A 17,844-nucleotide genomic window follows, 5' to 3' on the forward strand; every position below is an offset into this window, starting at 1 on the left:
TATGGGCTGTATATGAGCTGTGTATGGGCTGTATATGAGCTGTGTATGAGCTGTATATGAGCTGTATATGGGCTGTGAATGGGCTGTGTATGGGCTGTATATGGGCGGTATATGGGCTGTATATGGGCTGTATATGGGCTGTATATGGGCTGTGTATGGGCTGTGTATGGGCTGTGTATGGGCTGTATATGGGCTGTGTATGGGCTGTATATGGGCTGTGTATGGGCTGTATATGGGCTGTGTATGGGCTGTGTATGGGCTGTGTATGGGCTGTGTATGGGCTGTATATGGGCTGTGTATGGGCTGTATATGGGCTGTGTATGGGCTGTATATGGGCGGTATATGGGCTGTATGTGGGCTGTGTATGGGCTGTATGTGGGCTGTATATGAGCGGTATATGAGCTGTATATGGGCTGTATATGGGCTGTATATGGGCTGTGTATGGGCTGTATATGGGCTGTGTATGGGCTGTATATGGGCTGTATATGGGCTGTATATGGGCTGTGTATGGGCTGTATATGGGCTGTATATGGGCTGTATATGAGCTGTATATGGGCTGTATATGGGCTGTATATGGGCTGTATATGCGCTGTATGTGGGCTGTATATGAGCTGTATATGGGCTGTACATGCGCTGTATGTGGGCTGTATATGAGCTGTATGTGGGCTGTATATGAGCTGTATGTGGGCTGTATATGAGATGTATATGCATTGCGTATGGGCTGTGTATGAGCTGTATATTGGTTGTGTATGGGCTGTATATGGGCTGTATATGGGCCTGTATATGGGTTGTATATGGGCTGTATATGCGCTGTATGGGGGCTGTATATGGGCTGTATATGGGCTGTGTATGAGCTGTATATGGGCTGTGAATGGGCTGTGTATGAGCTGTATATGGGCTGTATATGCGCTGTATGTGGGCTGTATATGCGCTTTATATGAGCTGTATGTGGGCTTTATATGAGCTGTATATGGGCTGTGTATGGGCTGTGTATGGGCTGTATATGGGTTGTGTATGGGCTGTATATGGGCTGTATATGGGCTGTGTATGGGCTGTGTATGGGCTGTGTATTGGCTGTATATGGGCTGTGTATGGGCTGTATATGGGCTGTGTATGGGCCGTGTATGGGCCGTGTATTAGCTGTATATGGGCTGTATATGGGCTGTATATGGGCTGTATATGGGCTGTGTATGAGCTGTATATGGGTTGTGTATGGGCTGTATATGGGCTGTATATGGGCCTGTATATGGGTTGTATATGGGCAGTATATGGGCTGTATACCAGACCCCATCGGAAGGATTTCCACCCTCCGCTCTCTAGATATTGCTAGAAAAGTGACACAATGACAAATGTAATCCCGGTGCAGCAGCATCTGCCCGTCGTGTAATTGTAAAACTTGCCTTACAGCCACACATACACGGATATTCCTTCTTCTGTTTACTTAAGCGACGACAGATGGTTCCGGAATTGGAAATTAACTCGCCTTTAATTGAATACACATTTGCTTCCTATAATGTGTCTTCTTACACCAGAGCTGAGCATCTCTATGTATACAGTATATATATATACACATATGTGCATCTTATTCTTTATATGGACAGAAGCTCGTAACGCGGCGTTCCATCCGTAATATCGGCATTGTACTATTGACAGGCGCCATGGCAACAGTGACAGTGGTTATTGTTCTGCCTGATACAAACCGTATTGTTCTGCAATCTGTCACTGACTTGTAGTGTTTGCCGCCTTCTCACAAGGGACCACTCAACCTTTGTCTTATTTTTGGGGGGTTTTTGATATTGGGAGCTTACGACAATGTCCGTAATGTGGGGTTATCCTGTGGTCTCATCCCCTTAGAATAGTTTACGTCTTGTGGGCCCTAGTGCAGGATCATGTGTCACCGGAGAACCATATAATCCCCCATTAGGATTCTTATCAGTCTTGTTTGACCCTCTGGTACCTGGTGATACAGTTTCCTTATGTGCCCTCATCAGTCTTTTTCACCCTCTGGCATCCAGAAAATATGGTCCTCATTAGGTTCCTTGGTTATTCTCCTTCACCCTCTGGCAGCCATATATATAGCAGTCAGTAAGTTTCCTCCAATCTCTGACAGTCGTTCATTTAATCCCAGTCTCCTTCCTACTTTGGCTGCCATATATATAGTCCAAAGTAAGCTCCCCAGTCAATCTCCTATCCCCACTGGCAGCCATGAGTATAGTCACCACTTAAGTTTCCCTGTCAGTCTCTTTCACCCTCTGGCAACAATAAGTGCTCCAGTCAGTCACCTTCATCTTCTAGTTGCCAGTCAGTCTTCTTCCTACTTTAGCCACCATAAAAAAAGAGACCACAGTTAAGTTCCCATGTCAGCCTCCTTTACCCTTTGTCAGCTATAAATATAGTTCCCAGTAAGTGCCCCACTCAGTCTCCAGTTCCCCACTGTCAGCCAAAAGATCCACTTTTAGTCTCTTTCAGCCTTTGACAGCTATAAATATAGTACAAAGTAAATTCCCTAGTAAGTGTCCAATCCCCACTGGCAGCCATACATCCAGTCTCCAGTAAGTTCCCTAGTCAGACTCCTTCACCCTCTGGCAGCCATAATTACAGTCCCCATTTAAGTTCCCCTGTCAGTCTCCTATACCTTCTGGCAGTCATAAATGGAGTCTTCAGTGAAAGTTTCCATGTAAGTCTCCTTTACGCTCTGGCAGCTATAAATATATTCCCCAGTCAGTATCCTTCAACCTCTGGCAGCTATTAATATAATCCAAAGTAAGTTCCCTAATCAATCTTCTATCCCCTCTGGCAGACACACATCCTGTCACTGGTAAGTAACCTAGTAAGTATGCTACATCTTCTGTTTGCCATAAATATGGGCCCAAGTTAAGTTTCCATGTCAGTCTCCTTCACCCTCTGGCAGCTATTAATATAGGCCAAAGTAAGTTCCCTAGCCAGTCTCTTATCCACACTGGCAGTCATAAATGCCATCCCTGGTAAGTGTCTCGCTCAGTATTCTCATCTTCCGATTGCCATAAACATAGTCCACAGTTATGTTCCCTTGTCAGTCATCTTTACTCTCTGGCAGCCATAAATATAACCTTTAGTAAGTTCCCTTGTCAGTCTCCTTCCTACTGTGGCCTGCCATGTAGTCCCCAATAAGTTCCCCTTTCAGTATCCTTCACCCTTTGGACACCATAAACATAGTTTCCAGTGACTTCCCCAACAGTCTCCATCACCATCTCGCAGCCATAAAAATAGCCCCCAGTAAGTTCCCCAGTCAGTCTCCTTCCCCCTCTGGTAGCCATAAATACAGAACTTCAGGACTTTTTAACTAGTTACGGCTTAAGTATCTTAAAAATTCCAGCCTCTGTATCCAACGTTAGGATATTTTTTTTTTATAAATTACCTTTTTCCTAAACATTCCTTCAAGGTCCTCCAATGTGTAATCGTCTGCATTGAACCTCTTGGACGGAGAAGACAACCTCCAACTTTTCTTCTTCTCGCGCTCCAGTTTGGTTGCCTCCCAATTTAATGCTGTAAAAATTTGTAAACAATTTTTTTATATATAACGGTCCATATAGAAAACAAGAGCACAAGACATGGACCTATAGTACACAGAACAGGAGTCCACTTATTAAAGGGTACCCATCTGTAGAAGAACGGGCGACCACCTTCAGGGTCACGGTGCTTACAACCAGGGCTCCTACCGATTCCCGTTTTTTCATTGTGTATATAAATAACTCCAAAAAGCTTCATTATGACGTTCATATTTCCATACATAGAGTTTACATAGAGTTAAATAGGTTCTCAGGGCTACAACCAATAACAGTTTGGTGGGTGGGGCTGACATACAGTTAACCCCACCCATCAGCTGAAACGGGATGGGTACACTTTAACAAAAAACTAAAACTACAAAACTAACAAAAGCAAAAATGTATAACAAAAAAGCCTGAATACATTGGAAAATAAATAATAACTAGAGTCATGCGAATAGACGTGTAAATCACTCAAATTAGGGAAAAGTTATAGATTATAAATTCGGCAATTTTAGATTTTTCACTCTTCTGCATGTCCCTTTCAGTTCAGCTTGGGGACAACTATGACCCTATGGTAATCAGTTGTATCATTGTCACCGGGCCCCCTCTCCTGGCATAGCCCGTGAAATTATTTGCCCCCCCCCCCTTTCTCGTTGACACCTCTGCCAGGATCGGAGGTTTCAGTGATCACATGACCAATCAGAAGCAGGAATGGTGATGCTGAGCGGTAATGCCACTGTTCCTGCTTCTGGGATCGCTCCGGCCGATCACGTGATCGCGAGAAATCCAGAGCTGTTAGTGGTGTAAAGAAGAAGCAAGAAGGGGAAGAAGGTAAATAGGTATTTTATGTCCTTACTTTGCACAGGATACATGGAAAAAACCCTTAAAGAGTTGGGTTGCTTATTCATACCCATCCCAAGCCAATTGTGGTGCGGCCATAGGACCCGTGAACAAAAAACTTTGATTATTCTCTAATTTCCCACCTCACATCTACTCTTATCTCCAGGCACATCATTACCTTGGGCGACACTCTCCGGACTAGATTTGTTCTGCTGTTCTACATTAATACCAAGATTTCTCAGCAGCTCCTTGTAGTCGAGGGTGTGCTTCTTACCAATACAGTATCGGTTCCATAGTCTGGAGAGAAAAAACAGATGAAATTCATTTTACTATCAGCTTATAAGCATCAGTAACTAAGTACAGGATGCACTGCACTGGTATCTGCATCTACTACATACTGCACTTAGCAATAGACTAATGTCTACTTGTAGTATATTGCCCTCTACCTGTACTACATGTCCTGTATTGCCCTCTACCTGTACTACATGTCCTGTATTGCCCTCTACCTGTACTACATGTCCTGTACTGCCCCCTACCTGTACTACATGTCCTGTACTGCCCTCTACCTGTACTACATGTCCTGTACTGCCCTCTACCTGTACTACATGTACTGTACTGCTCTCTACCTGTACTGCATGTCCTGTACTGCCCCCTACCTGTACTACATGTACTGTACTGCCCTCTACCTGTACTGCATGTCCTGTACTGCCCCCTACCTGTACTACATGTGCTGTACTGCTCTCTACCTGTACTACATGTCCTGTACTGCCCTCTACCTGTACTACATGTCCTGTACTGCCCTCTACCTGTACTACATGTACTGTACTGCTCTCTACCTGTACTGCATGTCCTGTACTGCCCCCTACCTGTACTACATGTACTGTACTGCCCTCTACCTGTACTGCATGTCCTGTACTGCCCCCTACCTGTACTACATGTGCTGTACTGCTCTCTACCTGTACTACATGTCCTGTACTGCCCTCTACCTGTACTATATGTCCTGTACTGCCCTCTACCTGTACTACATGTCCTGTACTGCCCTCTACCTGTACTACATGTCCTGTACTGCCCCCTACCTGTACTACATGTCCTGTACTGCCCTCTACCTGTACTACATGTACTGTACTGCCCCCTACCTGTAATACATGTCCTGTACTGCCCTCTACCTGTACTGCTTGTACTGTACTGCCCTCTACCTGTACTACATGTACTGTACTGCCCCCTACCTGTACTACATGTACTGTACTGCTCTCTACCTGTACTGCATGTCCTGTACTGCCCCCTACCTGTACTACATGTACTGTACTGCCCTCTACCTGTACTGCATGTCCTGTACTGCCCCCTACCTGTACTACATGTGCTGTACTGCTCTCTACCTGTACTACATGTCCTGTACTGCCCTCTACCTGTACTATATGTCCTGTACTGCCCTCTACCTGTACTACATGTCCTGTACTGCCCTCTACCTGTACTACATGTCCTGTACTGCCCCCTACCTGTACTACATGTCCTGTACTGCCCTCTACCTGTACTACATGTACTGTACTGCCCCCTACCTGTAATACATGTCCTGTACTGCCCTCTACCTGTACTGCATGTCCTGTACTGCCCCCTACCTGTACTACATGTCCTGTACTGCCCCCTACCTGTACTACATGTCCTGTACTGCCCTCTACCTGTACTACATGTCCTGTACTGCCCTCTACCTGTACTACATGTCCTGTACTGCCCTCTACCTGTACTACATGTACTGTACTGCCCCCTACCTGTACTACGTGTACTGTACTGCCCCCTACCTGTACTACGTGTACTGTACTGCTCTCTACCTATACTACATGTCCTGTCCTGCCCTCTACCTGTACTACATGTCCTGTACTGCCCCCTACCTGTACTACATGTCCTGTACTGCCCCCTACCTGTACTACATGTCCAGTACTGCCCCCTACCTGTACTACATGTACTGTACTGCTCTCTACCTGTACTACATGTCCTGTACTGCCCCCTACCTGTACTACATGTACTGTACTGCTCTCTACCTGTACTACATGTCCTGTACTGCCCTCTACCTGTACTACATGTCCTGTACTGACCTCTACCTATACTACATGTCCTGTATTGCTCTCTACCTGTACTACATGTCCTGTACTGCCCTCTACCTGTACTACATGTACTGTACTGCCCTCTACCTGTACTGCTTGTACTGTACTGCCCTCTAACTGTACTACATGTCCTGTACTGCCTTCTACCTGTACTACATGAACTGCACTGCCCTCTACCTGTACTACATGTCCTGTACTGCCCTCTACCTGCACTACATGTCCTGTACTGCTCTCTACCTGTACTACATGTCCTGTACTGCCCTCTACCTGTACTACATGTCCTGTGCTGCCCTCTACCTGTACTACATGTCCTGTATTGCTCTCTACCTGTACTACATGTACTGTACTGCCCTCTACCTGTACTACATGTACGGTACTGCCCTCTACCTGTACTGCATGTACTGTACTGCCCTCTAACTGTACTACATGTCCTGTACTGCTCTCTACCTGTACTACATGTACTGTACTGCCCTCTACCTGTACTGCATTTACTGTACTGCCCTCTACCTGTACTACATGCCATGTACTGCCCTCTACCTGTACTACATGTACTGTACTGCCCTCTACCTGTACTACATCTACTGTACTGCCCTCTACCTGTACTACATGTCCTGTACTGCCCCCTACCTGTACTACATGTCCTGCACTACCCTCTACCTGTACTACATGTACTGTACTGCCCCCTACCTTTACTACATGTCCTGCACTACCCTCTACCTGTAATACATGTACTGTACTGCCCTCTACCTGTACTACATGTCCTGTACTGCCCTCTACCTGTACTACATGTCCTGTACTGCCCTCTGTCTGTACTACATGTCCTGTACTGCCCTCTGTCTGTACTACATGTCCTGTACTGCCCTCTGTCTGTACTACATGTACTGTACTGCCCTCTGTCTGTACTACATGTCCTGTACTGCGCTCTACCTGTACTACATGTCCTGTACTGCCCTCTACCTGTACTACATGTCCTGTACTGCCCTCTACCTGTACTACATGTCCTGTACTGCCCTCTACCTGTACTACATGTCCTGTACTGCCCTCTACCTGTACTACATGTCCTGTACTGCCCTCTACCTGTACTACATGTCCTGTACTGCCCTCTACCTGTACTACATGTCCTGTACTGCCATCTACCTGCACTACATGTCCTGTACCGCCCTCTACTTGAGCTACATGTCCTGCTCTCTACCTGTACTACATGTCCTGTACTGCCCTCTACCTTTACTACATGTACTGTACTGACCTCTACCTGTACTGCATGTCCTGTACTGCCCCCTACCTGTACTACATGTACTTTACTGCTCTCTACCTGTACTACATGTCCTGTACTGCTCTATACCTGTACTATATGTACTGTACTGCCCTCTACCTGTACTACATGTCCTGTACTGCCCTCTACCTTTACTACATGTACTGTACTGCCCTCTACCTGTACTACATGTCCTGTACTGCCCTCTACCTTTACTACATGTACTGTACTGACCTCTACCTGTACTGCATGTCCTGTACTGCCCCCTACCTGTACTACATGTACTTTACTGCTCTCTACCTGTACTACATGTACTGTACTGCCCTCTACCTGTACTACATGTCCTGTACTGCTCTCTACCTGTACTACATGTCCTGTACTGCCCTCTACCTGTACTACATGTACTGTACTGCCCTCTACCTGTACTACATGTCCTGTACTGCCTTCTACCTGTACTACATGAACTGCACTGCCCTCTACCTGTACTACATGTCCTGTACTGCCCTCTACCTGCACTACATGTCCTGTACTGCTCTCTACCTGTACTACATGTCCTGTACTGCCCTCTACCTGTACTACATGTCCTGTGCTGCCCTCTACCTGTACTACATGTCCTGTATTGCTCTCTACCTGTACTACATGTACTGTACTGCCCTCTACCTGTACTACATGTACTGTACTGCCCTCTACCTGTACTGCATGTACTGTACTGCCCTCTAACTGTACTACATGTCCTGTACTGCTCTCTACCTGTACTACATGTACTGTACTGCCCTCTACCTGTACTGCATTTACTGTACTGCCCTCTACCTGTACTACATGCCATGTACTGCCCTCTACCTGTACTACATGTACTGTACTGCCCTCTACCTGTACTACATGTCCTGTACTGCCCCCTACCTTTACTACATGTCCTGCACTACCCTCTACCTGTAATACATGTACTGTACTGCCCTCTACCTGTACTACATGTCCTGTACTGCCCTCTACCTGTACTACATGTCCTGTACTGCCCTCTGTCTGTACTACATGTCCTGTACTGCCCTCTGTCTGTACTACATGTCCTGTACTGCCCTCTGTCTGTACTACATGTACTGTACTGCGCTCTACCTGTACTACATGTCCTGTACTGCGCTCTACCTGTACTACATGTCCTGTACTGCCCTCTACCTGTACTACATGTCCTGTACTGCCCTCTACCTGTACTACATGTCCTGTACTGCCCTCTACCTGTACTACATGTCCTGTACTGCCCTCTACCTGTACTACATGTCCTGTACTGCCCTCTACCTGTACTACATGTCCTGTACTGCCATCTACCTGCACTACATGTCCTGTACCGCCCTCTACTTGAGCTACATGTCCTGCTCTCTACCTGTACTACATGTCCTGTACTGCCCTCTACCTTTACTACATGTACTGTACTGACCTCTACCTGTACTGCATGTCCTGTACTGCCCCCTACCTGTACTACATGTACTTTACTGCCCCCTACCTGTACTACGTGTACTGTACTGCCCTCTACCTGTACTACATGTACTTTACTGCTCTCTACCTGTACTACATGTACTGTACTGCCCTCTACCTGTACTACATGTCCTGTACTGCCCTCTACCTGTACTACATGTACTCTATTGACCTCTGACCTCTACTAGATGATCTTTACTTTCCTGTACCAGTGCTATATGTGCTATCTGTTCTCTGTTAAAGTAAAGGCAACCACAAATACCCTCACTGGTTTTTAGAGAGTTAAGACAAGCCAGCAGCTTCTTGCCTGAATAACATCAATACAAAGCAATTGGGAAACCCTGTTTTGTAGTGGGGTTCTTAGAGTTGAGCAGGATATACACTACCCGTAAAAAAAAAAGAGTGCGCCAAGGGCATTACTGCTCGTGGGAAAACTGTTAGTTCTGACCTGGTAGTAATGGTGGATATACACTACATGATATACACATATGATGCTTTTCTATGAAATCAGAATAAACCTTTCCCATTTTGGGTTTATTAGGGTTACCCAACTTATTTATACTTGCCAAATGGCAAGATAATAGCAGATAAAGTCAAAACATTACATACACCAGGATTACTATGACTTTAATTGGGACAGCCCATATGATGAGGTCATGTCTTTGGAAGCTATTGATTTATTGACAGCATTAATAGTCAATTAGAAACGCGCCTGTGGATCTATTTGTAGGCACAACTGAAACACATTTCTTCTTTGTGTAACATCACAGGAAAGTCTAAAGAAAATACACCAAGATATCAGGAAAAGAATTGTGGACTTGCACAAGTCTGGTTCATCCTTGGGTGCAATTTCTAGATATCAGAATGTGCCTTGTTCATCTGTACAAACAATAATATGCAAGTACAAGCAAGAAAAGAACGTGCAGCCATCATAACACTCAGGAAGGAGACCGGCTCTGTGTCCCAGAGATGAAGGTCCTATGATTCGGAATGTGCTTATCAACCCAAGATAAAAACGGAGAAGGTTTATTATGATTTCATGTCATACAGTGAGAAAAACATGTGTATTTATATATATATTGATTGTATGTAAGCTTCTTATTTTCTTATGTCAGGCAGCACGGTGGCTTAGTGGTTAGCATTACAGCCTTGCAGTGCTGAGGACCTGGGTTCAAGTCCCAGGTCATTATCTGCAAAGAGTTTGTATGTTCTCTCTGTGTTTTCGTGGGTTTCCTCCGGATCCTCCAGTTTCCTCCCACACTCATACTGGTAGGATGATTAGATTGTGAGTCCTATTGGGGACAATGACTGATTTGGCAAGCTCTGTGCAGCGCTGCGGTATCTGTGTGCACTATATAAATGAAGGAATTATGTCGAGATTCTGTTTCTTCGCTGCAGCACATTATCGTCACGACTCGCTAAAGATTTCCTTTAATTTTCCATTTTTTTCTTCCTCCGCCTATTTCCATACATCAGTTTTTTATCGCCCCGCATGCCGGCGTTCCTTTATTACAGACATGAAATGTTACAGCGTCGCCACTTTTTTCACCACTCTCTTTATCCCCGTTGTACGCCAAGCATGTAACTTGGTAGTAAGGAAGACGATTACAGAGCGAAGAATCGCTCCCGACCACCAACGCCACATCACCCCCCACCACCAAAAATCCGTCGCGCTCATGTTCTCGTCTTTTAAACTCTTTTACCTTGTGTCTTTGTGGTTTAATTGAAAACTGTGCAGGCGTTGTATAATTTACTGCTTATGTGATTCTGGAATGGATACAAATTCAATTTAAGGATCTAAGCTGTTTCCGGTGAAAAAACGCTGGGTTTAGTGTGAAATAAAACACTGCGCCGGGTTATTGCCTCACTAATTCCGTATAATGCCGGCGGGATTTTTGGCCGGGGAACAAGGGAGATCCGTGAATGACTTGGGGTATTCTTCTATCAAGTGAATTAATTTGCGTCTTTCGGGTGTCGTGGTGTCGGTGCAGTCACATGGAGGAAGCTCCGTCCTAATAATGCACGACGAGTCGTTACAGGCGCCTCATCTGGAGCGAAAGTTTCTGATCTCGAGCGGTGAGGAATAAAAACCCCCTGCGTTCATCTGTGAAATATCTCGTCGCTTTGACTGAACTTAGGAGCGGCAGATGTGTTTTTATTTCCGCTTAGTACGGGGGGGATTATTAATGGAGGAGCGTTTCATTATACGAGAGGGGATTTAAACAATGGGGGAAGTGGTGCTAGGTATATAGGGTGGGTAGAAGCTGTGCCAAAGCAGGCAGATTTTAAAAAAAATTGGATAAAACCAGAAATTTCAGGTTAAACATGTACTCCATAGTAGGGTGCTGCTACTTGGGTGGCCACAGTAAAAGCTCGAAACGAATAGCTACTGAAGTGGGTGGCCAGTTTAATAAGATAAAAAATTGTGCCTTGCCCGGAAATAACTCACTGATCCACATGATGATTCCTTCTCCTTTATCCTGAAGAAGGGCTGTGTTGTCCCAAACGATTGAAATACTTACAGTACTTTAAATAATAGCAAATTAATCTAGGGCCATCATGTCCAACCCAAAAGCCAGTCTCACCTACTGGTCTTACTGTAAAGAATTCTCCTCTATGGAGATGGTAGGACCTCCTCTCCTCTAGGTGTAGAGGATGCCCCCTGTCTATGGTGATGATAGAACCTCCTCTCCTCTAGGTGTAGAGGATGCCCTCTGTCTATGGTGATGGTAGAACCTCCTCTCCTCTAGGTGTAGAGGATGCCCCCTGTCTATGGTGATGGTAGAACCTCCTCTCCTCTAGGTGTAGAGGATGCCCTCTGTCTATGGTGATGGTAGAATCACCTCTCTTCTAGGTGTAGAGGATGCCCCCTGTCTATGGTGATGGTAGAACCACCTCTCCTCTAGTCGTAGAGGATGCCCCCTGTCTATGGTGATGGTAGAACCTCCTCTCCTCTAGGTGTAGAGGATGCCCCTGTCTATGGTGATGGTAGAACCTCCTCTCCTCTAGGTGTAGAGGATGTCCCCTGTCTATGGTGATGGTAGAACCTCCTCTCCTCTAGGTGTAGAGGATGCCCCCTGTCTATGGTGATGGTAGAACCTCCTCTCCTCTAGGTGTAGAGGTTGCCCCCTGTCTATGGTAATGGTAGATCCTCCTCTCCTCTAGGTGTAGAGGATTCCCCCTGTCTATGGTGATGGTAGAACGGCCTCTCCTCTAGGTGTAGAGGATGCCCCCTGTATATGGTGATAATAGAGCCGCCTCTCCTCTAGGTGTAGAGGATGCCCCTGTCTATAGTGATGGTAGAACCTCCTCTCCTCTAGGTGTAGAGGATGCCCCCTGTCTATGGTGATGGTAGAACCTCCTCTCCTCTAGGTGTAGAGGATGCCCCCTGTCTATGGTGATGGTAGAACCTCCTCTCCTCTAGGTGTAGAGGATGCCCACTGTCTACTGTGATGGTAGAACCTCCTCTCCTCTAGGTGTAGAGGAAGCCCCCTGTCTATGGTGATGGTAGACCCTCCTCTCCTCTAGGTGTAGAGGATGCCCCCTGTCTATGGTGATGGTAGATCCTCCTCTCCTCTAGGTGTAGAGGATGCCCCTTGTCTATGGTGATGGTAGAATCTCCTCTCCTCTAGGTGTAGAGGATGCCCCCTGTCTATGGTGATGGTAGAACCTCCTCTCCTCTAGCTGTAGAGGATGCCCCCTGTCTATGGTGATGGTAGATCCTCCTCTAGCTGTAGAGGATGCCCCCTGTCTATGGTGATGGTAGAACCTCCTCTCCTCTAGGTGTAGAGGATGCCCCCTGTCTATGGTGATGGTAGATCCTCCTCTCCTCTAGGTGTAGAGGATGCCCCCCGTCTATGGTGATGGTAGAACCTCCTCTCCTCTAGGTGTAGAGGATGCCCCCTGTCTATGGTGATGGTAGATCCTCCTCTCCTCTAGGTGTAGAGGATGCCCCCAGTCTATGGTGATGGTAGAACCTCCTCTCCTCTTGGTGTAGAGGATGCCCCCTGTCTATGGTGATGGTAGAATCACCTCTCCTCTAGGTGTAGAGGATGCCCCCTGTCTATGGTGATGGTAGATCCTCCTCTCCTCTAGGTGTAGAGGATGCCCCCCGTCTATGGTGATGGTAGAACCTCCTCTCCTCTTGGTGTAGAGGATGCCCCCTGTCTATGGTGAAGGTAGAATCACCTCTCCTCTAGGTGTAGAGGATGCCCCCTGTTTATGGTGATGGTAAGACCGCCTCTCCTCTAGGTGTAGAGGACGCCCCCTGTCTATGGTGATGGTAGAACCTCCTCTCCTCTTGGTGTAGAGAATGCCTTCTGTCTATGGTGATGGTAGAATCACCTCTCCTCTAGGTGTAGAGGATGCCCCCTGTCTATGGTGATGGTAGAACCTACTCTCCTCTAGGTGTAGAGGATGCCCCCTGTCTATGGTGATGGTAGAACCTCCTCTCCTCTAGGTGTAGAGGATGCCCCCTGTCTATGGTGATGGTAGAACCTCCTCTCCTCTAGGTGTAGAGGATGCCCCCTGTTTATGGTGATGGTAGAACCTCCTCTCCTCTAGCTGTAGAGGATGCCCCCTGTCTATGGTGATGGTAGAATCACCTCTCCTCTAGGTTTAGAGGATGCCCCCTGTCTATGGTAATGGTAGAACCTCCTCTCCTCTAGGCGTAGAGGATGCCCCCTGTCTATGGTGATGGTAGAACCTCCTCTCCTCTAGGTGTAGAGGATGCCCTCTGTCTATGGTGATGGTAGAACCTCCTCTAGGTGTAGAGCATGCCACCCTGTCTATGGTGATGGTAGAACCTCCTCTCCTCTAGGTGTAGAGCATGCCCTCTGTCTATGGTGATGGTAGAACCTCCTCTCCTCTAGGTGTAGAGGATGCCCCCTGTCTATGGTGATGGTAGATCCTCCTCTCCTCTAGGTGTAGAGGATGCCCCCTGTCTATGGTGATGGTAGACCTCCTCTCCTCTAGGTGTAGAGGATGCCCCCTGTCTATGGTGATGGTAGATCCTCCTCTCCTCTAGGTGTAGAGGATGCCCCCTGTCTATGGTGATGGTAGATCCTCCTCTCCTCTAGGTGTAGAGGATGCCTCCTGTCTATGTTGATGGTAGAACCTCCTCTCCTCTAGGTGTAAAGGATGCCCCCTGTCTATGGTGATGGTAGAACCTCCTCTCCTCTAGGTGTAGGGGATGTCCCCTGTCTATGGTGATGGTAGATCCTCCTCTCCTCTAGGTGTAGAGGATGCCCTCTGTCTATGGTGATGGTAGAACCACCTCCCCTCTAGGTGTAGAGGATGCCCCCTGTCTATGGTGATGGTAGAACCTCCTCTCCTCTAGGTGTAGAGGATGCCCTCTGTCTATGGTGATGGTAGAACCTCCTCTAGGTGTAGAGCATGCCCCCTGTCTATGGTGATGGTAGAACCTCCTCTCCTTTAGGTGTAGAGCATGCCCTCTGTCTATGGTGATGGTAGAACCTCCTCTCCTCTAGGTGTAGAGGATGCCCCCTGTCTATGGTGATGGTAGATCCTCCTCTCCTCTAGGTGTAGAGGATGCCCCCTGTCTATGGTGATGGTAGATCCTCCTCTCCTCTAGGTGTAGAGGATGCCCCCTGTCTATGGTGATGGTAGATCCTCCTCTCCTCTAGGTGTAGAGGATGCCTCCTGTCTATGTTGATGGTAGAACCTCCTCTCCTCTAGGTGTAAAGGATGCCCCCTGTCTATGGTGATGGTAGAACCTCCTCTCCTCTAGGTGTAGGGGATGTCCCCTGTCTATGGTGATGGTAGATCCTCCTCTCCTCTAGGTGTAGAGGATGCCCTCTGTCTATGGTGATGGTAGAACCACCTCCCCTCTAGGTGTAGAGGATGCCCCCTGTCTATGGTGATGGTAGAACCTCCTCTCCTCTAGGTGTAGAGGATGCCCCCTGTCTATGGTGATGGTAGAACCTCCTCTCCTCTAGGTGTAGAGGATGCCCCCTGTCTATGGTGATGGTAGAACGGCCTCTCCTCTAGGTGTAGAAGATGCCCACTGTCTATGGTGATGGTAGAACCACCTCTTCTCTAGGTGTAGAGGATGCCCCCTGTCTATGGTGATGGTAGAACCGCCTCTTCTCTAGGTGTAGAGGATGCCCCTGTCTATGGTGATGGTAGAACCTCCTCTCCTCTAGGTGTAGAGGATGCTCCCTGTTTATGGTGATGGTAGAACCACCTCTCCTCTAGGTGTAGAGGATGTCCTCTGTCTATGGTGATGGTAGAACCGCCTCTTCTCTAGGTGTAGAGGATGCCCCCTGTTTATGGTGATGGTAAGACCGCCTCTCCTCTAGGTGTAGAGGATGCCCCCTGTCTATGGTGATTGTAGAACCTCCTCTCCTCTAGGTGTAGAGGACGCCCCCTGTCTATGGTGATGGTAGAACCTCCTCTCCTCTTGGTGTAGAGGATGCCCCCTGTCTATGGTGATGGTAGAATCACCTCTCCTTTAGGTGTAGAGGATGCCCCCTGTCTATGGTGATGGTAGATCCTCCTCTCCTCTAGGTGTAGAGGATGCCCCCTGTCTATGGTGATGGTAGATCCTCCTCTCCTCTAGGTGTAGAGGATGCCTCCTGTCTATGTTGATGGTAGAACCTCCTCTCCTCTAGGTGTAAAGGATGCCCCCTGTCTATGGTGATGGTAGAACCTCCTCTCCTCTAGGTGTAGGGGATGTCCCCTGTCTATGGTGATGGTAGATCCTCCTCTCCTCTAGGTGTAGAGGATGCCCTCTGTCTATGGTGATGGTAGAACCACCTCTCCTCTAGGTGTAGAGGATGCCCCCTGTCTATGGTGATGGTAGAACCTCCTCTCCTCTAGGTGTAGAGGATGCCCCCTGTCTATGGTGATGGTAGAACCTCCTCTCCTCTAGGTGTAGAGGATGCCCCCTGTCTATGGTGATGGTAGAACGGCCTCTCCTCTAGGTGTAGAAGATGCCCACTGTCTATGGTGATGGTAGAACCGCCTCTTCTCTAGGTGTAGAGGATGCCCCCTGTCTATGGTGATGGTAGAACCGCCTCTTCTCTAGGTGTAGAGGATGCCCCTGTCTATGGTGATGGTAGAACCTCCTCTCCTCTAGGTGTAGAGGATGCTCCCTGTCTATGGTGATGGTAGAACCACCTCTCCTCTAGGTGTAGAGGATGTCCTCTTTCTATGGTGATGGTAGAACCGCCTCTTCTCTAGGTGTAGAGGATGCCCCCTGTTTATGATGATGGTAAGACCGCCTCTCCTCTAGGTGTAGAGGATGCCCCCTGTCTATGGTGATGGTAGACCTCCTCTCCTCTAGGTGTAGAGGACGCCCCCTGTCTATGGTGATGGTAGAACCTCCTCTCCTCTTGGTGTAGAGGATGCCCCCTGTCTATGGTGATGGTAGAATCACCTCTCCTCTAGGTGTAGAGGATGCCCCCTGTCAATGGTGATGGTAGAACCTCCTCTCCTCTAGGTGTAGAGGATGCCCCTTGTCTATGGTGATGGTAGATCCTCCTCTCCTCTAGGTGTAGAGGATGCCCCCTGTCTATGGTGATGGTAGAACCTCCTCTCCTCTAGCTGTAGGGGATGTCCCCTGTCTATGGTGATGGTAGATCCTCCTCTCCTCTAGGTGTAGAGGATGCCCTCTGTCTATGGTGATGGTAGAACCACCTCTCCTCTAGGTGTAGAGGATGCCCCCTGTCTATGGTGATGGTAGAACCTCCTCCCCTCTAGGTGTAGAGGATGCCCCCTGTCTATGGTGATGGTAGAACCTCCTCCCCTCTAGGTGTAGAGGATGCCTATTGTCTATGGTGATGGTAGAACCTCCTCTCCTCTAGGTGTAGAGAATGCCCCCTGTCTACGGTGATGGTAGAACCTCCTCTCCTCTAGGTGTAGGGGATGTCCCCTGTCTACGGTGATGGTAGATCCTCCTCTCCTCTAGGTGTAGAGGATGCCCCCTGTCTATGGTGATGGTAGATCCTCCTCTCCTCTAGGTGTAGAGGATGTTCCCTGTCTATGGTGATGGTAGATCCTCCTCTCCTCTAGGTGTAGAGGATGCCCCCTGTCTATGGTGATGGTAGAACCTCCTCTCCTCTAGCTGTAGAGGATGCCCCCTGTCTATGGTGATGGTAGAACCTCCTTTCCTCTAGGTGTAGAGGATGCCCCCTGTCTATGGTGATGGTAGAACCGCCTCTCCTCTAGGTGTAGAGGATGCCCCCTGTCTATGGCGATGGTAGAACCTCCTCTAGGTGTAGAGCATGCCCCCTGTCTATGGTGATGGTAGAACCTCCTCTCCTCTAGGTGTAGAGGATGCCCCCTGTCTATGGTGATGGTAGAACCTCCTCTCCTCTAGGTGTAGAGGATGCCCCCTGTCTATGGTGATGGTAGAACCGCCTCTCCTCTAGGTGTAGAGGATGCCCCCTGTCTATGGTGATGGTAGAACCTCCTCTCCTCTAGGTGTAGAGGATGCCCCCTGTCTATGGTGATGGTAGAACCTCCTCTCCTCTAGGTGTAGAGGATGCCTCCTGTCTATGGTGATGGTAGAACCTCCTCTCCTCTAGGTGTAGAGGATGCCCCCCTGTCTATGGTGATGGTAGAATCGCCTCTCCTCTAGGTGTAGAGGATGCCCCCTGTCTATGGTGATGGTAGAACGGCCTCTCCTCTAGGTGTA

General features: G+C 48.0%; 1 protein-coding gene across 4 annotated transcripts in view; it reads right to left on the reverse strand.

Annotated features, from left to right (window-relative positions):
• EFCAB6 (EF-hand calcium binding domain 6) overlaps positions 1 to 17,844 on the reverse strand; it is an 89,216-nt gene that overhangs the window by 49,933 nt on the left and 21,439 nt on the right. For all 4 annotated transcript variants that reach the window (XM_072145362.1, XM_072145365.1, XM_072145364.1 and 1 more), the window contains exons 7-8: positions 4,546 to 4,664; positions 3,398 to 3,525 (exon numbers count right to left, since the gene is read on the reverse strand). In XM_072145362.1, the coding sequence (XP_072001463.1) occupies positions 3,398 to 3,525; positions 4,546 to 4,664 (247 nt within the window). The remainder of the gene's footprint in view (positions 1 to 3,397; positions 3,526 to 4,545; positions 4,665 to 17,844) is intronic.

This window comes from Engystomops pustulosus, chromosome 4 (genome assembly GCF_040894005.1).
Source record: "Engystomops pustulosus chromosome 4, aEngPut4.maternal, whole genome shotgun sequence".
In the NCBI taxonomy this organism is placed as follows: domain Eukaryota; kingdom Metazoa; phylum Chordata; class Amphibia; order Anura; family Leptodactylidae; genus Engystomops; species Engystomops pustulosus.